Here is a 26,488-nt window from a genome sequence, read left to right on the forward strand (position 1 = left end):
CTTTTTGTCTTCTTGACCTACACCTTGGTAATATTACTTCTTTTTCTGTCATTTCCTTTTTTGGAATTATGTACTAATAACTGACCCTATTTTATCTAGCAAGAGATGTGAAAGTATACTAAAGTCTTTGAAAGACACAGTGGGCCGTGCTTAATGGCTCATGCCCGCAGTCCCAACACTTTGGGAGGCTGAAGTGGGAGGATTGTTTAAGTCCAGAAGTTCAAGACCAGCCTGGGCAACATAGTGAGACCCCCCCATGTCTAAAAAAATTTTTTTCAGCCGGGCGCGGTGGCTCACGTCTATAATCCCAGCACTTTGGGAGGCTGAGGCAGGCAGATCACCTAAGGTCAGAAGTTCGAGACCAGCCCAGCCAACGTGGCGAAATCCTGTCTCTACTAAAAATACAAAAATTAGCCGGGCATGGTGGTGTGTGCCTGTAATCCCAGCTACCCAGGAGGCAGCTGAGGCAGGAGAATTGCTGGAACCCGGGAGGCAGAGGCTGCAGTGAGCCAAGATCACACTGCTGCACTCCAGCCTGGGTAACAGAGCAAGACTCTGTCTCAAACAAAAAAAAAAAAACTTTTTTAATTTCTCAGGCATGGTGGCACATGTCTGTGGTCCTAACTACTCGGGAGGCTGAGGTGGGCAGATCACTTGAGCTTGGGAGGTCGAGGGTGCTGTGAGCTGTGATCATGCCACTGCACTCCAGCCTGGGTGACAGAGCAAGACCCTGTCTCAAATAAATAAATAAATAAATAAATAAATAAATAAATAAATAAATAAATAAGGTAGACAGTATGAACACTGGGGAGGGAATCGGGAGACCCGGCTCAAATTGCTTTCAGGTTTTTTGGCCTTGGGTACGTCCTTCAACCGCTCTGAACCTCAGTAGCTCCACCTGTGAAACAAAAGAATTGGACATGTCACTGTAGTTTTCAAACTATGCTTGATAGCACTTCCTTAGGGAAGAGTTTCCCAGCTGGTGTGCCTTGGCATGCTGATCTCATTAGCCCTCCCAGACAGGGCCTGTGGTGGGTGAACCCCCATGACCTGTTCCATTCACATTTCCTCCCCCTACCTTTGTGTTAAAATGGAATCATTCAGCTGGGTGTGGTGGCTCACACCTGTAATCCCAGCACTTCGGGAGGCCAAAGCTGGTGAATCACAAGGTCAGGAGTTTGAAACCAGCCTGGCCAACATGGTGAAACCCCATCTCTACTAAAAATACAAAAATTAGCAGGGTGTGGTGGAGCACACCTGTAATCCCAGCTACTCTGGAGGCTGAAGCAGGAGAATCACCTGAACCCAGGAAGCGGAGGTTGCAGTGAGCCAAGATTACGCCACTGTACTCCAGCCTAGGCAACAGAGGAATACTATCTGAAAAAGAAAAGAGAGGAAAAAAAGGCATCATTTTCTAGGTACCGTGACAGGGAATAGGTTGGGAAGCAATGACTTCAGGAGAGGGGGATGTTGAGTGAATGGGGCTCAGCCCTGTAGCCAGTCAACATATAGAGGCTTAAAGCAAATTTCCAAAAGGCATCCCTTTTCCTTCAAGATACTACCACCCTCTATTGGACGATTGCCCTGTTAATAACTGTACAAATCTATGAGTGTTATTGTTCTTTCAGAATTTGTCTAGCAGGTTTTCTGATCTTCACTGGAAAGCTTTAAAAAGCAAAATTATGATGGAGGTGGATGGTACCTCCCAGAGTTGTGCAGCTCATATTTTGCACAACCATGTAGGGGTCCTAATGGAGCTCTGGCATCCTCTCTGCCACAGCCTTTTTGTTTTATGTGCTGTACGATATATTGTGGTTTCATGTACGATTATGTATAGAAAAGTTCATCTGTCAAAAACAAAATGAAAAATCGCTGGATGAGATGACCTATAAGTTCTCTTCCACTTTGAATTTGTATGACTTCATGGAGAATACCACTTAGGCTGAGCATGGTGGCTCATACCTGTAACCCTAGCACTTCGGGAGGCCAAGGCGGGAGGATTGCTCAAGCTCAGGAGTTCAAGACCAGCCTGAGCAACATACTGAGACCCCATCTCTATGATAAATTTTTAAAATTTTAAATAAAAAAATTAAAAAGAAAATATTAAATACCTCTTATGATTTTTGAATTATTTGAATATTCTTCCTCTAGTGATTAGTGGTCTTGCATATGTCATTCGATGCTGGTATTCCTAATGGATTTCAATGGTAAACCAAGAAAGGAGAGCACTAGGAGGCCAGGTTTTTGATACTCACGGATAGAGATAATGATTACCAGATGAGAGATGCAGCTCCTGATGGGGAGCAGCATCAGATTCCTTACAGTAGAATACTAAGGACTGCCTTCGGTTTTAATTCAAGTACTCACGTCTCTTTCTTGCTTTCAAACTTGACCTCATTTATCAGGCTGAGGATCCATGTTTTTGTCACATTATTGTCCCATACTACAGCAAATCTGATGACAAAAATAGGACAGAAACTACACATCCCTTACATAGAAGAATGGATTTCTGAGGATTTCCCACCCATGTGCTAGGAGCTTTCCCCTGCTTCTCAAGCTTTCTATGATGACAGCAGTGACATAATTAGGCTTGGACATCTTCTGTCTCAGTGTCAGGAAAACCAAAAGCTTCATTAAGAGCCACAGAGCTTCTTACAAGTGCCTTATATCACACCTGGTAATCCCCTTCACTTTTCTTCATCCTGCCTAATGAATTCCTGACATTAGATTTCCTGTGGGCCTACAGAAAGTAGATTAAGCCAGGTGCAGTGGTTCATACCTGCAATCCCAGCGACTTGGGAGGCCACGGCAGGAAGATTACCTGAGCCCAGGAGTTTGAGACCAGCCTGGGCAATACAGTGAGACCCCATCTCTTAAAAAAAAAAAAACAAAAACAGCTGGCCGGGCGTGGTGACTCATGCCTGTAATCCCAGCACTTTGGGATCCACCGAGGCGGGTGGATCACAAGGTCAGGAGATGGAGACCATCCTGGCTAACATGGTGAAACCCTGTCTCCACTAAAAATACAAAAAAAAAAATTAGCTGGGCTTGGTGGTGGGCACCTGTAGTCCCAGCTACTTGGGAGGCTGAGGCAGGAGAATGGCGTGAACCCGGGAGGTGGAGTTTGCAGTGAGCCAAGATCGCACCACTGCACTCCAGCCTGGGCGACAGAGCAAGACTCCGTCTCTAAAAAAAAATCAGTTTTTTCCAGATGGATGTATTCAAGAACTTTTTTTCTTTTAGCTCTTTCAGGATATTTATACTCAGTACAGCATGTGATCCTAGATTGGAACCTGCACCAAAAATAAAGATATTTCTGTGGGTATGTTTTTTGCTATAAAGGACATTGGAACAATAGGCAAAACTTGAATAAGGCCTATATATTAGATAATAGTACTGTGTCAACATGCATCTCTTGACTTTAATCATTGTACTGTGGTTATGAAAATGAGTGTTCTTATTCTTGGAAAATATGCCCGGAGGTAAGTGGGCATGATGTCTGCAACTAATTTATTTTTTTGAAACAGAGTCTAGCTCTGTCGCCCAGGCTAGAGTGCAGTAGTGTGATCTCGGCTCACTGCAACCTCTGCCTCCCGGGTTCAAGCAATTCTCCTGCCTCAGCCTCCTGAGTAGCTGGGATTACAGGCACATGCCACTACGCCTAGCTAATTTTTGTATTTTTAGTAGAGATGGGGTTCCGCCATGTTGGCCAGGCTGGTCTTGAACTCCTGCCTTCATGTGATCTGCTCACCTTGGCCTCCCAGAGTGCTGGGATTACACGCGTGAGCCACCACACCCAGCCAGAAAATTATTTTCAAATGACTGGGGGGAGGGGGATATCTATGTGTATACATATAGATGTATACACGTGTGTATGTCTGTGTATGTAGACAGCTGTATGTGTGTATATATATTCAAACATAGAATAATAAAGCAACCGTGGTCAAAGGTTGACAAATGGGGGAATCTGGGTGAAGGGTATATGGGATTTCTTTCCAGTATTCTTGTAACTTTTCTGTAAATTGGAAACTATTTCAAAATTAAAAGATACGCCTCTTTTCGCCTTGCAAAAAAACATGCTTACAATTCTGATGAGGTGACAAAATCAAGCTCTGACACCTACAACCCTGAAAACAGGACCCTGGTGACTAAGGTTACCTTGAAGTCATCAACCTGTAGCAAGGATGGAATATTGACTCTAAACAGGTTTTCAAGAGAGGTGACTTGAAGGCAGAATTTTAATTCAATCGAAAATGTGATTTAAGCACCTGGAGCACTTGAAGGGTTGACCTAAAAGTTATAGGAGTGCAGAGGATAGACTTATTTCATCTAGTCTAAGTCCAAAGGCCTGAGAGCCAGTCAGCTGATGGTTTAAATCCCAGAGTGCTTTTCTGCAGGGTACAAAAAAAGAGTTTGGCAGTCAAATAAGTTTGGGAAATAATATGTGTGTGTGTGTGTTTTTTTTTTTTTTTAGACGGAGTCTCGCTCTGTCGCCCAGGCTGGAGTGCAGTGGTGCGATCTCGGCTCACTGCAACCTCCACCTCCTGGGTTCAAGCGATCCTCCTGCCTCAGCCTCCTGAGTAGCTGGGACTACAGATGCGTGCCACTACACCCAGCTAATTTTGGTATTTTTAGTAGAGATGGGGTTTCACCGTGTTGGCCAGGATGGTCTCCATCTCTTGACCTCGTGATTTGCCTACCTCAGCCTCCCAAAGTACTGGGATTACAGGTGTGAGCCACCGCGCCTGGCCTGGAAATACTATGTTAAAAGTGAAGTAGGTAAGTAATCAATGAAATAAGAATGGCAGAATGGGCCAGGTCTGGTGGCTCATGCCTGTAATCCCAGCACTTTGGGAGGCCGAGGCGGGCAGATCACCTGAAGGCAGGAGCTTAAGACCAGCTTGGCCAACATGGTGAAGCCCTGTCTCTACTAAAAATACAAAAAAAATTAGCTGGGCGTGGTGGTGGACACTTGTAATCCCAGCTACTCGGGAGGCTGAGGCAGGAGAATCACTTGAACCCGGGAGGAAGAGATTGCAGTGAGCTGAGATCGTGCTATTGCACTCCAGTTTGGGCAACAAGAGCGAGACTCAGTCTCAAAAAAACAAACGAGAATAGCAGAATGTTGATAATTGTTGGAGCTGGGTGACAGGCATATGGAAGTTTGCTGTATTAGGGTCCCCAGAGAAACAGACCAATAGGAGATGGATGGATGGACAGACAGGGATATGATGAGATTTAATTATGAGGAATTTATTCATGAGATTATGGAGACGGAGAAGTCCCACAATCTGCCATCTGCAAGCTAGAAACCCAGGAAAGGTGGGGTTGAAATTCTAGTCTAGAGATGAGGTTTCACCATGTTGGTCAGTCTGGTCTCGAACTCCTGACCTCAGATGATCCACCCTCCTTGGCCTCCCAAAGTGCTGGGATTGCAGGCATAAGCCACCACACCCAGCCTATAATTCTTACTTAAATGGACTGAGTACCATTCATGTAACCTAAAATTCAGTAGCAACTCAAATATTTTCTCAAGTCAATAAGTATTATATCATGGATATAGTCTTGAATTTATGAATCATAATTAACCATTTTTCACTTGGTGACTAGGTTATGCCTAATTTTTAAAATAATTATTAACACTTTTTTTTTTTGAGACAGTGTCTCACTCTATTGCCTGAGCTGGAATGCAGTGGCACAGTCATGGCTCAGTGCAGCCTTGACCTCCTGCGCTTAGGTGATCCTCCCACAGCCTCCCGAGTAGCTGGGACTATAGGCACATGCCACCACATCTGGCTAATTTTGCATTTTTTTGTAGAGACGGGGTTTTGCCATGGTGCCCAAGCTGGTCTTAAACTCCTGGACTCAAGTGAGCCACCTGTCTCGGACTCCCAAAGTGCTGGGACTGCAGGTGTGAGCCACCACACTGTCCTGAATGAAAATGCATCTTGTCCTGCTAAAGGCAGATTTCTAGATGTAACTAACATTGCTGGGTCAAATGGCATGCAAATTTTATATTTTGATCCACATTGCCAAACTGCTCTTCCAGAAAAGTTCTACTTACGTATACTCGAAATGGGTAAGATTTTCAGGTAGAAAGGAGGCATGAGTTTTGGGAAGAGATGTTCTAATTGGAGGAACAAATTGTTCACAAAAGCATGGAGTTGAAGAGAGAATATGTTTTGCAAGAGGCTAACCTCAGACCACTAGAGAAGAACTGTAGGGAACGATGCTGTGAAAAGGTAAATTGGAACAAGGTTGTGGAGGCTGCAAAGTTCGGCCTATTCCATAGGCATTGGGAAGCGACTGAAACTTGTTGAGAAGGTTTGATGTGGTTTGTGAAACTAACTGTAGTAGTGGGTTCAAAGTAAGCAGGAGGGACACAGACTGACCAGGCCTAGCAGGCAGCCCTGCAGGGGAACAGATGTGAAATGACTGGAGCCAGATTAGGAGGTTGGATTAGGGGAGGGGAGGGAGGAATTTATATCTCTACTGTCACCTGGAGTCTTAAACCCTGGCAAGGCCACACTCCCAGAGCCTATCAGGCTGCTTCTCTAATATAGTGCTTGATTTTAGAAGCAGTGGCTTGTGTTTCACTTTATTTTTTGATTGTAGTAAAATATATAGAACATAAAAGTTAAACTTTTTATTTATTCTTTTATTTGAGACGGAGTCTCGATCTGTCGCCCAGTCTGGAGTGCAGTGGCACAATCTTGGCTCACTGCAACCTCCACCTCCCGGGTTCAAGAGATTCCCCTGCCTAGGCCTCCCGAGTAGCTAGGATTACAGGTGCGCACCACCATACCCGGTTAATTTTTGTATTTTTAGTAGAGACAGGGTTTCACCATGTTGGCCAGGATGGTCTCAAACTCCTGACCTCAAGTGATCCGCTCGCCTGGGCCTCCCAAAGTGCTGGGATTACAGGTGGGAGCCACCATGCCCAGCCTAACCATTTTTAAGTGTACAGTTTTGTGGCATTATGTACAGTCACAGTGTTATGCAACCATCACCACCATCCTCTCCAGAACTCTCTTTCACCATCCCAGATGGAAACTGTACCCACTAAACAATAATAACCCATTCCTCCCTCCCCTCGGCCCCTGGTAACAACAGTTTTTTCTGTCTCTATGAATCTGACAATTTTAGGGCTCTGATATAAGTGGAATTGTCATACAATATTCATCATTATGTGTCTGGCATATTTCACTTAGCATAATGCCTTCAAGGTTCATCCAGGCACTGTGTTTTGAAGATCTGTGTTATTTCTTGCCAGCTCTGACACTGCAGAATGTCACATGGGAAGTGCAGTCCACCGGCCAGCATGACTCTTCCCAATCAGCTCCCTTCTAGGGAGGAAACACAGTGGAAGTGCTTGCCTGTTATCTTTGCAGGGGGTGAGATGGGGTGTGGAGGAGAGGGGAGGGGAAGGGCTCTCTCCCAGGGAGAGTGGGCAAGTGACTTTCCCTGGCTGGAACATATGGACACATCACTACAATTAGTGTGTTTTCCAACAGTTGACCTTTTCAACAACCTGAAAAAGTTTTGGGACTATCTAGATGCTTAAACTTAGGGTGCCTGTCAAACCTTCTGAGGACTGCTGAAACTAGAAAAAGGAGTTGAGAATCGAGTCCAACCCTCTGCTTTTTAGGAGGCCAGGAGGGGTGTGACTGAGAACATGGAGTTGATTGGTTACAAAGCCGTTACACTGTCCTGTGCTTTTTTGTTGTTGTTTTTCCCCCAGCTTTCCACACCTACTAGGGTGTTAGGCATATGGTGAAACTGGTGGGAGGTGAGGTAGGCAGACAGCAGAACAGTGAAGAATGGCTTTTTAAATGGCTCATTTCAAGTGCCAAGTGCAGAGAAGGCAGGGTGAGTGGGTGGGAGGTGGAGAGCGCTGGGGATACTGTTTCTTGGCCATGTCTCGGATCAGACAAAGGATCAAATAAGATTTTAGTTTCTCTATCAATACAGAGCTCTCTCTTAGGTCTCCAATTCGTTTCACATCCAGCAAAAGCAGCAAAACCCCCAGTTCACTATGGAGCCAGGGCGGATTTAATAGAAAAACCCTCCCTTTTTCATAGCTCCTGCCCCTCAGTCCTGAGGTGCTTTCTTTGCTGGAGCAGAAGCTCTTGGAAATTTTAGGGAGCTACAATTGTGTAAGCCATTTTGTACCCAGAGCTGAATACCTGATTAAACATTTTACTGCAACCTGCTGGAGAAGAGGCCACGGACACCATCAGCTGTTCCCAGAAATGCAAACCCCAGGGAGGAGCTGCCCAGCCCAGCTTTCTCTACATAGAAGATTGCAGGAAATGCCTCTCAGCTCCTACGTTTTTCCTACACAGATTCTCTAAAGCAGCTTCTGGGGTGTGGCCACTCCTTTTCTCACCACTCCAATGGAGTGAGTGGGTAGGGAAATTTTTCCTCAGTATCATGGCTACAGCCAGGGCAGCTTAGAAACCGTATTGCAGGTCCCGCGCATGGGGAAAGAAGCCAAACTGCAGAGGACCAGGAAGCTCAGGGCCAGGTCTGGGCCCAGGTTCTGGTGCAGTGCCCAATGACTTTGTATTTATTTAAAGAGGAGAGCTGCTTAGTAACCAGGAGGCTGAAGCCTTCCTGAGCTGCAGAGCTTCCCTTCTGCCTGACTGCACAGGAATGATCTGGGTGTTACTCCCGATGGCTGCGGCCCAGCTGTCACCGGAATGGGGATAGGGAAAGCGCTTCCTAATCCAGGGCTTCTGGCTACAGAGTTTAGAGCCAGGCCCTTAAACTGCTAGGACTTTAAGGATCAGAAATTCTGAGAATCTTATTTTTCTCTGTCTGCACCCCAGCAGCCACCCGCATCAAAATGCCTCCCTTTCCTATTTGTTCATTAAGGTTCTTTCTGGCACAATTAATTGAACTTTCCTTGTGTAGTAGGCACTATGCTAAGTATTTCGTGTTACCTTTTCATTTCTTAATCTTTGCAATAATTTGATGAGATGTTTTCCTATTTTACAAATGGGCACTCTTACATAATGCTCATGTAGGCTATGTCTCTTGGCCCAGGTCAGGCAGCTAGCAATTGAAGAGCTAGGATTTCCATCTCAGCAGTCAGAACCTTCCATTTGCAACCTTAATGTCTTGTTTATGAAATAGGATGAATATGCCCTATTCTACTGGCGACCTGTGAGAAAGCTTTTGCTGCAGGAATATAAGAAATTATTATTTTGCCGCTGCCGTTTCCCTCCCCCATAATATCCAAGAATATAAGAAATTAACTCTCCAAATTCCAGAATAACAGCTTTATGCCGCAAATTAGTCGACTTAATTTTTTTTCTGATTCGGATTTGGCCTTTTCCTCTCACCGCCTCTTCAAACCCGGGGCCCCAAATCATCTGCGTCTTCTTGACCCCAGCCCCCACCGAAGTAGGGTGACTAGGGTCCCCAGCGCCAGCCTCCTCCTCGGGAAAGTGAGCAGGAAGAAGAGACGCACTCGGGTGATCTCACCCTTTGGGACTGGGCGTTTTTCCGGCCGGGGCGCGCAGCATCCCAGCCAGACTGCAGCGATACCCCCCGCCCCGCCCTTCTCCGCAGTCCTGGAAGAGCTCCCAGGGCGGACGGGTGCAGTGCAGACGACTGTCCGCAGGGCGGGCGGTGGCGGGGCGCAAGCTGCGCGGAGGGAGGTGAGGCGGGAGCGTCTCTGTCGGCCAGGGCGTGGGCAGTGACCTCACTGCACCATCACCCCTCACCCCTTGCGCGCGCCCCATTTCCCCATCCTCCCGCGGCCCGCCCCTCGCTCACCTCTTCCCCCGCATCGCCGCTTCGGCTCCTTCCGGGATCGCTCGGCCCTTTCCGCCGGGCGGCCGGGCGGTGAGCCGGCGGGAGCGCCGCCCCCTTTGCTCCGCCGGCGCGCTCCCCCGCCCCTCGCGCAGCGCCGGGGCGCTTCCCCTTGCGCTCGCGCTCGCCCGCCGCGGGAGCGCGCGAGCCGCCTATAAAAGAGGCGGGGCGCGCGCGTCGCCGCCACTACCCGCTGCGGAGTGAACGGCGCGGAGCGGAGGCCGCGGAGGCTCCTCGGTCCTTCAGCACCCCCTCGGCCCGACGCACCCACGCCCCTCACCCCACGAGAGCCGGTGAGAGGGGCAGTCGGGGAGCTCCGGGAGGGAGCGGGGCCCCGGGCAGCCGACCCCCGGGCGGGAGCTGGGCAGCCCTTAAGGCGGGGCGGGGCCGGCGCGCGGACAGGTGAGTCGGGCGGGCCGCGGCGCTGCCTCCATTCGGCTGAGGTGCCGGGGGAGCAGCTGCCGCCTCTTTTGTGGCGCGTGGGCTGCGGAGGAGCAGCCGGGCGGACGTTCGGCGCCGCCGCTGGAATGTCACTGACGGGGGGAGGGGGCGCGAGGCCGCCGGGTCCCTCCCCGCCACCCCCAAGCCTGGCTGCGGCGCGGCCCTGCCCTGCCCCATCCGGCTGCGGCAGGTGGGTGGGGGCTCCCTCGTCGGGATCTTAGCCAGCCGCCTCCCTGCAGAACGCTCCCCGCACCGCCCCCAGTCCCTTCCTTCGGCCGGGAGCGACTTCTGCAGCTCGTTCTTCCGAATGGCACCAGCAATGCCGGCCAGCTGTGGAGGGAGGAAGAGCTCGGGGAGCCCGAGCATAGCGTAAACGGCTCTCTGACCTTAATTTCATCCTGCATGGCGAATCTCTGCCGTCTCTTTGAACGCAGAAGAGTCTGAGACTGGCCGTCTCCTTTTCTTTTCTTGTAATAAACATTTTTCTTTCTTCCCAGTTGTGATTTGCTTGTAAATAATAGGTAGATGCGGTGCTTGTATGGTATGAGGGTCAAATCAAATAACTTAATAGCTTGGAGTTCGTGTGTGTGTGTGTGTGTGTGTTTTTCCTGGAACTGGGTCTTTCGAGTCGAGATACAGTGTCAAAAATTCTACCATACCAATGTTGAATGATAGAACAGTCTTTTGTTTGAAAGCTATCCATGAGAATTTGATTAGACGCTTCCCATAGAACATCGCTTTAAAAAGTGTCTTTCATGTACTGGAGTAAAATATATTTTAAATAAGCGCCTTGTTAAAGTTAAGAGTTGAATATGTTTTAAATGAAAAGCCTGAATAGCTCAGAAAGCTGGGTTGAGATGATGCATGAACTGTTACAACATCTAATCAGATCTCTTTTATATAATAGATCCTAAAATATTTAAGCCCTTTGTTCTGTCGTCTTCATGGTATTTTAGAAAAACTTAACCATCATGGCTGTTCGGGAATAACAGGAGAGAGGCCATATGAAGTATTTTCATAATGTGTTGAGAAATTGCGTCGTCATAGCAATTGGCCTTAAGTAAAACAGAATGTATCAAAGATGGAAGGGTGGGGGTGTCTTGGAGCCAGGAAACAGAAAATCTTGGGAATAGCAGCAGGAACACTCAGCTATATGAAGCCATTGAGCCAAGGTTCCGACTCCTTAACTAGTCATTTATTTTCCCTTTCATTGCAGCTAGCTAATGTCTTAGATTTTGAAAGGTCAAATTGAAGTCAAAGTTTAATATGCGCTACGGGGAGAAAGAAGTACTGCAGTAAGGGCCTCTGTGCAGGAAATTAGCAATAAACCTTTTTCAGTAACTGGGCCAATAATTACTCAAAGGAAGCCTCAAAGTGTGTTAACTGGTATCCAGGGACCTAGATGGAGAAACTGGAAAGGAGGATTTGCTTCATCCTGGACAAGTGTGAAGCAGTTCTTATGGCAAACCATCAGCCTAGTAACTGATTCTCTGATAAGCTTTGGTCTTGGCTGTGTGTTTTGTAGCCATCTAATAATTGGAGAAATTGGATATGTCATAGGCTACAGTGTAAGCCTGTCAAGCAATCTGATGAAGAGGTGGACATGGGGAGAGCCGTTTTAAGTATGTCTTTTGGTTCCCTGGGTTAGAGTTTTTTTCTGCTTTTTCTTACCTGCCTTCATCCAAAGTGGAGGGTCAACTGCACATCCTGAAAAGTGGATCTCAGGAATAGTCCCCCATGTCCTGTCACTGCGGAATCTACACTAAGAATGGATAATGTGTTCAAGGCTGGCCTGCCTTTGTAATCGGTCCTCCGTGGGCTATGCAAAGATCCCGCTAGTTAGGCACTCAGGTCTGTTGCAGCATTATCAGCTGCGGCTGTACTGTAGAATGCAACGCCCTAGTGGCAAATGCTGACTCCAGGAATGCGGAGGAGGAGGAGGACCTCATAGTTCATCACTTGGGGCCACTTGACTGGAGCAGCTGTGCTGTGAACCATCACCTCTCTTCCACCTTTTTTGCATATTCATCTTGTACCAATTTTGAACAGGAAATAGTATTTTGTGAAGTAAGTGTACTGGCAAGCTAGGCCCAAGTCAGATGTTTGTGGCTTGAGTTCTACTTTGTGATAATTTCATGAAGTCATGCTCTTTTATTGCTGAATGGAAGGGGATTTAGGAATCATCTTGTCCTGGGATCCTCAGGAGGAGGGCGTGTTTAGTTTGAAAAAGTATATTCAGTATTATTACTTTGACAAGTGGGGAAATTGAGACCCAAAAGAGAGTGAGACTTGACCAGTGCAGCATATCCAGATAGTAACTGCCAAGACCTGGGAACCTTGGTTTTCTTTCCACATTTTAAGTCCCTTGTGGGATTTAGACGCTATACAGAATGTCAGAGAGAAGACACTGAGAAAATATCTGAAGTTGGATTTTTAATCTGTATTCGTATGTTTTTAAATATCTGTTTTCTTCGTAATTTTGTTCCATTTGCCCTTAGAAGCTTGTTATCTTGCTCTTCCCCCTCCCTCTTTAGACTCCACATTCCTCCATCATGTTGTCATCGTTTCGTAAACGCAGAGTCCAGGTATTTGACCAGCATGCAGAAAACGGGTTGCCTTTTTGGTTTTGCCTGGCTTGCAGTGAAGGCATATTTGTGTCAAAGAGGTTGAATGAACCAAAGAAAGGGGGAAAAAACCCTGCCTGCATGATGTTTCTGTTAAACAAATTGTTTAGGATTTGTTTGGGGTTTTTTTGGTGTTAAATTATCAGAAGTATTAGTAAATTTACTTGAAAATTTTCAAAGCCTTCCCTTTTTTTTTTTTTTCTCTTTAACCTCTCTCTCTTTAAGGCATGAATATATTAATTTCTTATCACCATTATGGTGTTTGCATGTAGTGTTTGCTGACTTTTTATTGGTGGCTACTTGGTTTTTAAGAACCAAGGGACAAAACAGATTATCCTAGATATTTGGAAAAAATAATCTGAAAAATACATAGTAAAAATTGTTTTTAAAATTTGACAAATATTGTAAACTTGGGCTTGTTTCCTGTTCCATTGACTTCTTCTGCCACAATTTCTATAATAAAATAGAGCTTCCCTTTTCATGTTTAAAAAACAGCTGTCTGGCGGGGTGTGGTGGCTCATGCCTGTAATCCCAGTGCTTTGGGAGGCCAAGGCGGGCGGATGATGAGGTCAGGAGTTTGAGACCAGCCTGGCCAGCATAGTGAAACCCCATCTCTACTAAAAATACAAATACATTAGCCGGGCGTGGTGGCGGGCCCCTGTAATCCCAGCTACTGGGGAAGCTGAGGCAGGAGAATCGCTTTAACCTTGGAGGTGGAGGTTGCAATCAGCCGAGATTGCACCATTGCACTCCAGCCCAGGGACAGTGCAAGACTCCGTCTCAAAAAAATAAGTAAATAGCTCTCTTTATTTGTTTTATTTGTGTACAGTCTTTGTTTTCTAAATTGGACCTTTTTTTAAAAAAAAAATTTGGTATCTTGATATCCCAGAATAAGAAATATAAACCTTGGAAATTTCTAGTGATTATAGGTGCTAAATCCAAGGCAGGCCTTTTTATAAATCAGATGAGTTATTTATTTAAATGAGGTTTATAAAAATGGGCCACATTGTAACCATTTCCTGTTTTGAGTCATAGTAACAATAAGGAACTTAAATACCTCTCATCTGAATTTTGCAGGTTAAAAGGTAAGTAGCAGCAAGATAGTATTTGGGAAGCATTCAGAAGTAAGTTTTCTCAATATTGCTCTGCATTTCTGGATTTTGATGCAATGCAGTATGAATCTTTTGCTTTCTTAAAGCTAAGTCCCTGCTCACCTCTGCACAATTGCGCTAACAAGTTGAAATGAATTAATCAGTTTGAAGGCTGACTTGCTGATCCACAATCCTGATTTGGAATGTGGTTTAAGCAAAAATACTTGTTTTTATTTATGGTGTTCAGTCATCCTTTATGTATTATTGATCTCTCTGCTTACCATCAAATCTGCCACTAAAATCTGCAGCTAAGCTGGTTTTGAGTTAATTTTGTTTGACCTGAGAATCAATTGGTATACAATTTTATGAGTGCTAATCAATTCTTTGGTGGTTTGTTCTTAGGGAAGCCCTTCCACATCCATGGATATAGTTCTCTTGCTTTGCAAATCTAAAATTTAGTAATAGGCTGGCATCCTAAGCCACAGAAAAAAGACATTGTCGGTTCTGCACATTTGGGTTCTGACTAAGCAACAAAAACAACTGATGAATGATTTCTGTGACCTTTTGCTTTGGATGATGATTATGAATTTTTCCATAACCAAATGACCAAATGACCGTTCATCCTGTTAGTCCCTAAAAATCCCTTTCTTGCAAAACTGTATGTCTAGTGGTGTCCTGCCTGAGAATCAGAATTCATTTTGTAGTATTCCAAGTGCCTCTTACATCCAGTACATTCAGCTTGCTGAAAGAATGGCAATCCCAATGCTTTGTTTTTAATAGAGACTCTTTTCAGTCTCGCTATGATTTTTTTCTCTCTTTTGGGATTCCGTAGAGAAACTTTGCTGAATTCTTCTAAGATCTGCATGAGGGCATCCTAAACCATTCACTGCAGGTGCCAGGTTTACAGAGTCCAAAGCATTTGACCTTTGGTTTGAAAATGTTTGTATCTGCAGTCTTTTGTATTGCTTAACGCAGTGTGGTTCCCACCCACTGCCTCTGCCTATACAAGGGGATATAGCTATATATCCCATAAATACCCCCCAATTTTTTATACTCCCAAATACCCCCAAATTTTTATCTGAGAAGTGAAAATTCCCCAAATACCGAGAACTGCCTGAAACAGCTGTCTCTTGGCATTCATCAAGAAGACAAAGATATTCAGGTCTAATCTCTTTTGTAGGAATCCATTTTCAGTTGATATTGTGTATAAGTTTGTGTTTGGATCATTCTGAAGCATGCTCTATCTTTGGATTAAATTAGAAATTTCTAACCAAGATTCATATCTTTAGACCCCACTCTTCTTCTTAGATCTGGCAGTATTGTAAGAATGCTGACAAGTTCATTTTATTTATTACAATAGAGGACATGGTTGTAATTCCTGTTTTATCCCCCTGAGATTCACATTACTTACTGAATGATGCAGCTAACGTTTGCTGCATTGCAGCATTTATAGCCGACGTCTTCAGTCTTCTCTAATAATATTTTGCAAATACATACCTTTTTTTTTTAAGTTACCTTAAATGGGAAGTTGTCCTTAAACATGTAGAGAATATACTTAGCACTTCATTTCCCCTCCTTCAGTCTCCATGTGAACGGACTTGATTGGCAAAATCAAAGACAGCCCGCTCCTTTGAGATAAGCAGTCAGTTGATTGCATTCCTAGGAAGTCGTCTCTGTTGTGGTTTTTAGGCAGTTAGTGGAACTGATAGATAGGCTAGTAAGATTGGAGTTTGTTTTTTAATGGCACGTTTCCCAGATTTTTCCTTTCTGGCGCTCTCAAAAGGCGTTAATCCCATATGGCTGGGAACAGCCTGGAACATTCTCTGTGAAGTCGGCCTTATCAGTCTGCTGCATATGCCAGGGAAGGGGTGGGGTGCTTGCAGCATGCAGCCTCAGTTGTGGAAGGAATGTGGCACGCCCAGGCAGAGTTGACATTTCAGTAACTGACAGTTTCCGGTAAGAGGTTGTGGCACCTTTGGATGGCAGGAATTCTTAATGATATTTATGAGAATTTTCCTGTGTTTAATATAGTCTGCAGAAATGACCCTTTTAGGAGCAAAAAGAAACTGGAACTCGTGTAGATAAACAAGAGACAGCGCCCTATCAGGTTAAGAGGGGGGAAACTCTTACTAACCCATAATCTTTTTTGGTGTCTCCTGTAATTGCACAAGTGAAAATACTGAATGCTGACTGCAGTGGGAGCACGTTGGTGACTTTCAGATACCCAGGCTCCCCAGAGACAGCCTGTTGTGGCTTGGCAGACCTCCCACCTACTGACGTCAGCTGATCTGCTGCAGGAAAGAAAAGTCCATTATTGCCTGACCAAAGCACTTGGTATAGAATTGACTTGTTCTACTTCACTGGGGTGACAAAGAGGGCCTTTTAGGTTGGTTAATTTCAGCAGGGCCTTGCTGAACTGTCTCTCTGGATTGGTAGGATCAAATCAGCAAGCTGGGCACAAGCAGGGGGACTTGCTCAGGTGGAACCTTTGCAATATTATGATGGAGATTTTCTTCTCATCATAAAGGGATGCTCCCAAATGTGATTTCTTAATTTCCGTAGCAGGTAAAGAATTTCAGAAATGCAGTGACTCCTGTGATAGGAGGCAGAACAGCACCATACACTCGAATCCTGGAGACTTCCATCTCTTTCAGGAGCTCGTGTACAGTGTCGTTAGTGTTCCATGTGTAACTATACGTTCCCTGGAAAATTTCTTTACAAGAATATTTTGTAAGCAAACAAATTAGACGCATAATTTCTCCATGTTTTTCCATCTTAACTGTTTCCTGAGGGTTGAGAACAAAGGAAATATATAAATAAATGAGTCTAAGCTTAATTGTTTACTAAGACTCAGTGTTAAATAATTTTGACTTTTTTTTTTTTTTTCCTGAGGCAGACTCTTGCTTTTTCGTCGCCCAGGCTAGAGTGCAGTGGCGTGATCTTGGCTAACTGCAACCTCCGCCTCCCGGGTTCAAGCAATTCTCCTGCCTCAGCCTCCCAAGTAGCTGGTACTACAGGCGTGTGCCACTATGCTTGGCTAATTTTTGTATTTTTAGTAGAGATGGGGTTCCACCGTGTTGCTCAGGCTGGTCTTGAACTCCTGAGCTCAGGCAGTCCACCCCCTTCGGCCTCCCAAAGTGGTAGGATTACAGGTGTAAGCCATGGCACCCACCTTTTTTTTTTTTTTTTTTTGACACCGAGTCTAGTTCTGTCACCCAGACTGGAGTGCAGGGGCTTGATCTCGGCTCACTGCAAACTCCGCCTCCCAGACTCAAGCGATTCTCCAGCTCCAGTCTCCTGAGTAGATGGGACTACAGGCATGTGCTATCACACCCAGCTAATTTTGGTATTTTTAGTAGAGACAGAGTTCTACCATGTTGGCCAGGCTAGTCTCAAACTCCTGACCTCAGGTGATCCGCCCTCCTCGGCCTCCCAAAGTATTGGGATTACAGGTGTAAGCCACCACGTCTGCCTCACTGTTTTTTCACTCCAAAGTGGGGATATGAAAAGGAACTAATAAAGAGGGAGTGAAGGCCAGGCGCTGTGGCTCACATCTGTAATCCCAGCACTTTGGGAGGCCAAGGCGGGTGGATCGCCTGAGGTCAGTTCGAGACCAGTCTGGCCAATATGGTGAAACCTGTCTCTACAAAAGTACAAAAATTAGTCGGGCGTGGTGGCAGGTGCCTGTAATCCCAACTACTGGGGAGGCTGAGGCAGGAGAATCACTTGAACCTGGGAGGCGGATGTCGCTATGAGCCCAGCTAGCATCACTGCATTCCAGCCTGGGCGACAGAGTAAGACTCTATCTCCAAAAAAAAAAAAAAAAAAAAAGTGAAAGGAACTAATAAATAACCAAACAGCCATCAATAAATAATATGTTGGCCAAGCACAGTGACTCACGCCTGTAATCCCAGCCCTTTGGGAGGCCGAGGCGGGTGGACCACGAGGTCAAGAGATCAAGATCATCCTGGCCAACATAGTGAAAGCCTGTCTCTACTAAAAAGAAAAGACACGCAAAAATTAGCTGAGCATGTGTAATTGTAGTCCCAGCTACTCGGGAGACTGAGGCAGGATAATCGCTTGACCCTAGAGGTGGAGGTTGCAGTGAGCTGAGATCATGCCATTGCACTCCAGCCTGGTGACAGAGTGAAACTCCATCTCAAAAAAAAAAAAAAAAAAAGGCCCGGTGGGGTGGCTCATGCCTGTAATCCCAGCTTTTTGGGAGGCCAAGGTGGGCGGATCACGAGGTCAAGAGATTGAGACCATCCTGGCTAATACGGTGAAACCCCATCTCTACTAAAAATACAAAAAATTAGCCAGGCGAGGTGGGAAAAAAGAGTATGTCAACTCTAATCATGTTAAGAATCACTGGTTCTAGTGTGCCATATTCTGGGAACCAGAGGATCCCAGGTCACCCTGGGCTTTGCAGCTTGCTTGCTAGATTACCTGTCTCCCGACTACTTAATTATAAAACGATGGCAGTTTATTTCCAAGCTCTGAATATAATTGGATCTATAATATGTGCCAAGTCCTGAGTTCTGCGCCCGGACAGTAGGAGTAAAATATGATCTTCTTTATTGTTCCTTAAAGAACTTATGAATGTGGTAGGGAGAACACAATAATTTCATGGCAGAATGTGGCAGTGTTGTAAGATAAATGATAGGGGTGGGTGGTCAGGGAGTGGAGACTTCTGATTCAGAAAGACTTCGTAGAGGACAAGACATTTGCTTTGGACTCTGAGAGATCTATATGATTTGTTTTTTATATATTTTATTTTTTTGACAGGCTGGAGTGCAGTGGCGCGATCTTGGCTCATCACAACCTCCGCTTCCCGAGTTCAAGTGATTCTTCTGCCTCAGCCCCAAGTAGCTGGGACTACAGGCGCATGCTACCACACCTGGCTAATTTTTGTATTTTTAGTAGAGATATGGTTTCACCATGTTGGCCAGGCTGGTCTCAAGCTCCTGACCTTGTGATCCACCTGCCTCGGCTTCCCAAAGTGCTAGGATTACAGGCGTTAGCCACTGCGCCCAGCCGAGATCTGTATGATATTAGATGGTAGGGTTGGGAGTGGGAGAGAAGAGCGCACTCCTGAGAAAGGGAACTTTTTGAGCTTTCAAATGGACCCTGTCCAGGGCCTGTAATTGGGGTTGGTGAGGGAGTTTGATGTGAGATACAGCTGGAGGAGACAACTGGAAGGTGACTGAGTGAAGTCATGTTTACCTTCTAGTAAGTGTGATGATAGTGATCCTTGTCAGGATCCTCATTGGAAATCAGCCTTCTCCAAAATAGGCTGACAGACTTAGGGCAGCAGTGTAGACTAGAACTGCCTGTTATCATTAAATATTATTACAGAAACGCTCTGAGCAGACATTAAGCTTTTCAAGGTCACCCCCAGTTTTTAGTTTTAAGGACTTGACGTCTGTTTTAAGAGTAGAAAATAGGCCAGTGCAGTGGCTCACAGCTGTAATCCCAGCACTTTGGGAGACTGAGGCGGGTGGATCACTTGAGTCCAGGAGTTCGAGACTAGCCTGGGCAACGTGGTGTAACCTCGTTTGTACAAAAAATATAAAAATTATCCAGGTGTGGTGGCACCCGCCTGTAGCCCTAGCTACTTAGGAGGCTGAGATGGGAGGATCACTGGAGCCTAAGAGGCAAGGTTGTAGTGAGCCAAGATTGTATCACTGCACTCCAGCCTGGGCAACAGAGTGAGACCCTGCCTAAAAAACAAACAAAAAAATAAAAACCAGCCACTTTCTCAGAGTATACTGCCATGTGGTCAATCCAAGATTGGTAATTCCGATTTAGTCATTAGGTTGACACCTAGTTGTGTAGCTTTAGTCAGCACATTCTTTATTTGCCATTCTTGTCATGAATCTAGCACTTAACTGGATAGAATTCCAATTTTACAGTATGGGAACTGAAAGATTCATTATGGAGCTCTCTCCCTCCCCCTTACAAAGGAATTCAGGTCTGCTGCTGCACAGCAGCTGCAACACTCAGCATGGACTTGATCATTTATTCAACCAACATTTCTTTTCTTTTTTTTTTTTTTTTTTGAAGACAGGGTCTCATTCTGTCACCCAGGCTGGAGTACAGTGGTGCGACTACAGCACCTGCCACCATGCCTGGATAGTTTTTTTTAAGAGTCAGGGTTTAGCCATATTACCTAGGCTGTTCTCGAATTTCTGGGCTCAAGCAGTCTGCCCACCTCAGCCTCCCAAAGTGCTGGGATTGCAGATGTGAACCATGGCGCCCGGCCTATTTAACCAACATTTCTTAATGACCTCTGTATGCTAGAAATCAGGGATTCAGGGCCGGACATGGTGGCTTACACCTATAATCTTAGCACTTTGGAAGACCGAGGTGGGAGGATCATTTGAGCCCAGGAGTTCAAGACCGTCCTAGGCAACATAGCAAAACCCTGTCTCTACAAAAAAAATTTAAAAATTAGCCAGTCATGACTGTGCATGGTGGCTCACGCTTGTAATCCCAGCACTTTGGGAGGCCAGGGCGGGTGGATCACGAAGTCAGGAGTTCAAGACCAGCCTGGCCAACATAATGAAATCCTGTCTCTACTAAAAATACAAAAATTAACCAGTCACCATGATGGGCGCCTGTAATCCGAGCTACTTGGTAGACTGAGGCAGGAGAATTGCTTGAACCTGGGAGGTGGAGGTTGCAATGAGCCAAGATCGTGCCACTGCACTCTAACCTGGGAGACAGAGCAAGAGTCTGTCTCAAAAAAAATTAACCAGTCATGGTGGTGTGCACCCGTAGTCTCAGCTACTTGGGAGGCTGAGGTGGAAGGATCACTTGAACTGGGGAGGTTGAGGTTGCAGTGACCCGTGATTGCACTCCATCCTGGGCAGCAAAGTAAGGCCCTATCTCAAAAATAAATAAATAAATAAATAAATATCAGGGATACAAAGATTAGGTTGCTCGGTGTAATCATGCCTTAGGATATATGTACAAGTGCTTTGCAAATTTGAAGAGAAAAGTGATTACATCTGAGAAGGAGGGAAGGCAGGAACATTGGTTACAGTTTAGTAAAGAGTCAGGATCCTGCAGTTTACCCATTTCAGCTGGGTGTTGAGATATAAATAAATAAGCGCTATCTAGGCAAAGAAGAGTCATAGAATATTCTAGACAAAGGAAGCGTGTGCACATGCTTGGGGTTTTAAAGGGAATTACACATTTTAGAGCAGAAAGAATACTTCTGTCCGCCACAAGGGTAGGGGGCATGGGTAAGAGATAATACCAGGCAGGCGTGTTGGGCCAGATTGTGAAGGTCCTGCTCAAGAGGTGAGTTCTTTCCTCTGTCAGAAGGAAGCCATAGGTTGGGCGCGGTGGCTCACGCCTGTAATCCCAGCCCTTTAGGAGGCCGAGGCGGGCAGATGGGTCAAGAGATCGAGACCAGCCTGGCCAACATGGTGAAACCCCATCTCTACTAAAAATACAAAAATTAGCCGGCCATGGTGGTGCGGGCCTGTAGTCCCAGCTACTTGGGAGGCTGAGGCAGGAGAATTACTTGAACCCTGAAGGCAGAGGGCAGTGAGCCGAGATGATGCCATTGCACTCCAGCCTGGTGACTGAGCGAGATGCCGTCTCAAACAAAAAAAAAAAAAGAAAGGAGCCATGAAAGGTTTGGGAGTGGCATGGTGAAGAATGTCTCCTTTTAGAGTATAAAAAATTTTGGACCGTGGAAAAACAATAATACAACAAAAATACACAGTTGATATGTAGAGAATAATTTATTTTTATTTATTTATTTTTGAGATGGAGTCTCGCTCTGTCGCCCAGGCTGGAGTGCAGTGGCACGATCTCCACTCACTGCAAGCTCTGCCTCCCGGGTTCATGCCATTCTCCTGCCTCAGCCTCCCGTGTAGCTGGGACTACAGGTGCCCGCCACCGTGCCCGGCTAATTTTTTGTATTTTTTCGTAGAGACGGGGTTTCACCGTGTTAGCCAAGATGGTCTCAATCTCCTGACCTCATGATCCGCCTGTCTCGGCCTCCCAAAGTGCTGGGATTACAGGCTTGAGCCACCGCGCCCGGCCGAGAATAATTTAAAGGAATGGTGATATGACTAAAATCAGCTCATCTACACTTCTCCAGGAAGACGGTCTCTTAGAAAGGCAGTCTTCAGAGCTGATCAGGCACAGACAGTGCCTTCCTACCACCAATGAGAACTGCTTGTATCCCTACAGAGCTGGGGCACTAGCTGGAAACTCTGACCTCAGCCATCTCTTGCTGTTTACCTGCTAGGTGGATATGGGGCAGCACTCTTGACAGGTTTCATTCCTAACTCTTAGCCAACTCACCCTTTTATTTCTGTCTTGGGATAGGCAACAAGATAAAGGAAAGAACTCTCAGATGTTTCCAGGGTAACAATTTTATACCTTTTATACATTGTAGAACAATAGCTGGAAGGGACCAGCAGGCTTATCTGTTCTGCTTCCTTACTGAACCCGGACACTTCTCTATAGACTGTAATTTTAAAGTTCGAAGAGACTTGAGACCATGTCGTTTTTCCTGACATTTTAGTCACTGTAGGAAATTGAGGCATGGAGAGGGAAGGTGGCTAGTGTGAGGTCACATGTTACTGACAAATTCGGAAGCTTTTTGGCATTAATCTATATTTCCTTCTGTGTTCCTTAATTAGTTAGAGGATAAAATGGCATATTCTTTGTTTTCGGTTTTTGTTTTGTTTTGTTACCCAGCCCGGAGTGCAGTGGTGCAATGATGGTCTGCTGCAGTCTTGAACTCCTGGGCTCAGGGGATCCTCCTGCCGTAGCCTCCTGAGTAGCTGGTACCATAGGCACACACCACCATGCCCAGCTTTTTTTTTGTATTTTTAGTAGAGATGGTGTTTCACCTTGTTGCCCAGGCTGCTCTTGAACTCCTGGAGTCAAGCAGTCTGCCGCTTTGGCCTCCCAAAGTGTTGGGATTACAAGCATGAACCACCACACGCCCTGCCTGAAAGGAATTCTGAATGGACTTATCAATAATTATTTGAATACCACAGTTGCTGTTTCCTCTGAATCCTTGAATCCTTTGTAGAATTGACAGCACAAACCATAGTTCTCCCATTCATAGTTTTCACTTGGTTTCCTTGCCATGTGTGGGTTAGGCATCTTCTGAGGGCCCTATGTAGGTAGATGTTGCAGGGGAATGGATGGCCATTTTTAATAAAGGAATAAGGTCTGGGCTTCATTGTTCCTAAGAAGGAGCTGTCTTCTCAATTCATTTGTCTGCTGGGTTTACGTGATAATTTTTTCTTTCCTTCAGAGAGGCTAATTTCTTTTTATCTCTTTTGGTGCCTATTGGTACTTACCTCAGGGCATTTTGTCATTTCAGAAAATGGACCCAAGTGGGGTCAAAGTGCTGGAAACAGCAGAGGACATCCAGGAGAGGCGGCAGCAGGTCCTAGACCGATACCACCGCTTCAAGGAACTCTCAACCCTTAGGCGTCAGAAGTTGGAAGATTCCTATCGATTTCAGTTCTTTCAAAGAGATGCTGAAGAACTGGAGAAATGGATACAGGAAAAACTTCAGATTGCGTCTGATGAGAATTATAAAGACCCAACTAACTTGCAGGTACGTCTGATCTCCTGGGATTCCTGCCAAAATTCAAGAGCCCAAATGTTCTTACCCAAAAATCAGACAAGGAAAGTTACTTAATTATGACCTTGAAAGATTGGACAAGAAGAATATAATAAGGAAGGACAAACTCAGTTTTCCCGTATTGTATTAGTGAGGGTGAATGTGGAATCTTACAGGTATTAATTGTCTTTTCTGAATGCTTTAGACTGATGGTTCTCAAACCTCTGCCTTGATACTACTGGTGATCTTTAAACATTTTTTGGGGAAGTTCTGGGTTAATCTCTTGGAATGAGGTTTTTGTTTTGTTTTGTTTTTGTTTTTGTTTTTGTTTTTTGAGATGGAGTTTCACTCACGTTGCCCAGACTGGAGTGCAATGATATGATCTCGGCTCACTGCAACCTCCACCTCCCAGGTTCAAGTGATTCTCCAGCCTCAGCCTCCCAAGTAGCTGGGATTACAGGTGCCTGCCACCTTACCCAGCTAATTTTTATATTTATAGTAGAGATAGGGTTTCGTCATGTTGGCCAGGCTGGTCTTGAACTCCTGACCTCAGGTGATCTGCCCACCTTGGCCTCCCAAAGTGCTGGGATTACAGGCATGATCCACTGCACCTGGCCTGGAATGAGTTTTTGAGAAAGGCATAACAGTGTTGTTGCTGGCAAAAATTTATAGTTATTCTGGAGTCAGATATCAAAAAAATAAATACTTACATTTTTGAGTCCCTTTCAGAGACTTGGTAAATCTTATCAAAAGCAAAGCGTGAATCTTATGGTATGTAAATTATATATTTAAAACTTTTTTTTTTTTTTTTTGAGACGGAATTTTGCTCTTGTTGCCCAAGCTGGAGTGCAATGGTACAGTCTCAGCTCACTGCAACCTCTGCCTCCCAGATTCAAGCGATTCTCCTGCCTCAGCCTCCCGAGTAGCTGGGATTGTAGGCATGTGCCACCACGCCCGGCTAATTTTTTGTATCCTTAGTAGAAACAGGATTTCATCATGTTTGCCAGGCTGGTCTCAAACTCCTGACCTCAGGTGATCCACCCGCCTCAGCCTCCCAAAGTGCTGGGATTTACAGGTGTGAGCCACCGTGCCCAGCCAGAACTTTTTTTGTAAAAAGGGAAAGCCTTTCTTCTTACTTATTTTGGTGAAAGATTTTTAAAGAAAATTGTTTTGGTAGCAAGTAGAACAGTAGTTGGGCCCATGGATTTTTTAACTATAAAAAATTGACTAACCTAAGAAGAGAATGAAGAACACTGCTTTAGGTACAATCCCTGCCTGGCAGGCCCCTTCCCATCTTAGTATTTGATGAAAAAGAGGTATTGAGAAATGGAGTGTAGGCGGGGTCAAAGAGTCTGGCCTCTAAAGCAAGTGAAAGTCAGTCTCATGTGTGAGTGAATATGGATGGATTTTTCAAGAGTACACACTGAATGTTGAGAAAACTGTTAGTATTAGTTCTGTATTTCTAGCAGGGACCAGATGTTCACATAAAGGCTCATTTTCTGATAGCCAAAAAAAAAAAAAAAAAAAATTATTAATAGGATATTTTGTAGCATCTTCCACTGACAATGTTAGTTCTTAACGACCAGTGAGGACCATTGATGGCCCTCACTGGCCAGGCTTTCAGAGGGCCAGGAGAAATGCAGTCAGTATTTGAGGAATTGAGCAGGTAGAGAATAGGTGAGGTGCCAAATGATGTGTCCCTAACTAGAGGGAGCAGGATTGAGGAGGGAAGGAACAGGGGGGTACAAAATGCTGATGCTGTGTGGTTGCATCTGAGGCTCACTTCAAGGTCCACCAACAGGGAAAGCTTCAGAAGCATCAAGCCTTTGAAGCTGAAGTGCAGGCCAATTCAGGAGCCATTGTTAAGCTGGATGAAACTGGAAACCTGATGATCTCAGAAGGGCATTTTGCATCTGAAACCATACGGGTGAGTATGAGTAGCTTGTGGTGTGGCCGGTTTCATCTGGGTGGAGCATTGTAGATTCATGCATACATGTCAGTTTGGGTTCCCAAAAAGATAGACTTTTCCAGCTTTTAAAAGAATTTATGAAGTCTCCTTAAGAAGTTACCCAAATCCTGCCTTTGTAATATGACAACATGAATATAAGCAAGGATTTGTATACTCAGTGAGAAAATTAATATTCCTTTTGTAGAGCAGACTAGAATGTGATTATACTTTAAAGAAAACTGTAAATTTAACATTTGTAAATGGCAATGAGATGGGAGAGCATATTAGTGAAACTGGCAAATTTAAGGACTCAAATGCAAAGATAAATAGAAACAGTCACAGACACTATAAAGAAGGTTATCTGTGGGAAAGCTTGTTGTCTTGAATCTCGGCTTGCCCTGGGAGGGGTTTACTGAGGTCTAGGCAGCAAGCCTGTTAAAGCTCCAGCTCTAAGGAACGATTTGTGGCACCTATTGGTCAACGACCGTGGTGATGGGACTGACTTTGAGGCAGGAGTTCTCGAACTCTTTGGTCTGGCTGATTTTAGTGACAGTTTATTGGGGCTGAGGTAGTAATTGATGTTTCTCTGCTTCGTTTCACATTTCTAGTATGAAGATATTAAGGGAAAACAAACCTCTTGACAGTGAGGTGTGCACATTGAGTTTCTTATAAGTGGATGCACTTATCTATCTTTGATACACATCATGTCTAGCTGTGTGTTCTTTTTGGTTCTTTGTCATCCAAAGCCACATTGCTTGAGGCCCACCCTTTTCTAGTATTTTACCTGTCAAAGCAGTCCTGAAGATGTAAATGAAAGCTGTACCCTTAAGCCCCAGCTAGAACTGTTTTGTCCCCCACTCTTCCTTGATAACTGTGTGGAGGATTCTTTCACTGAGGATCCAGTCTACTCATTTTCAACAATAAATATTTGTTTTCTCACGTTTGCTTGGCAATACTCTGC

At 45.2% G+C, this 26,488-nt stretch overlaps 1 protein-coding gene, 1 long non-coding RNA gene and 1 other non-coding gene across 7 annotated transcripts in view; 2 read left to right on the top strand and 1 right to left on the bottom strand.

Moving 5' to 3' along the window:
* Positions 1-251: 251 nt before the first annotated feature.
* On the bottom strand, positions 252-9,873 carry LOC140712991 (uncharacterized). Its single transcript, XR_012094887.1, has 3 exons — positions 9,784-9,873; positions 1,258-1,377; positions 252-898 (listed from the first exon to the last, which is right to left on the bottom strand). It is a non-coding gene; the product is annotated as an uncharacterized lncRNA (long non-coding RNA).
* LOC119622350 (U7 small nuclear RNA) lies at positions 1,609-1,670 on the top strand. Its single transcript, XR_005239007.1, has one exon. It is a non-coding gene; the product is annotated as a U7 small nuclear RNA (small nuclear RNA).
* A 118-nt stretch (positions 9,874-9,991) lies between the features above and the next one.
* SPTAN1 (spectrin alpha, non-erythrocytic 1) overlaps positions 9,992-26,488 on the top strand; it is an 83,227-nt gene continuing 66,730 nt past the window's right edge. For all 5 annotated transcript variants that reach the window (XM_008006036.3, XM_008006039.3, XM_008006038.3 and 2 more), the window contains exons 1-3: positions 9,992-10,112; positions 23,334-23,573; positions 25,381-25,506. In XM_008006036.3, the coding sequence (XP_008004227.3) occupies positions 23,337-23,573; positions 25,381-25,506 (363 nt within the window). In that variant the 5' untranslated portion in view covers positions 9,992-10,112; positions 23,334-23,336. The remainder of the gene's footprint in view (positions 10,113-23,333; positions 23,574-25,380; positions 25,507-26,488) is intronic.

Source organism: Chlorocebus sabaeus, chromosome 12, assembly GCF_047675955.1.
Source record: "Chlorocebus sabaeus isolate Y175 chromosome 12, mChlSab1.0.hap1, whole genome shotgun sequence".
NCBI classification, from domain to species: Eukaryota; Metazoa; Chordata; class Mammalia; order Primates; family Cercopithecidae; genus Chlorocebus; species Chlorocebus sabaeus.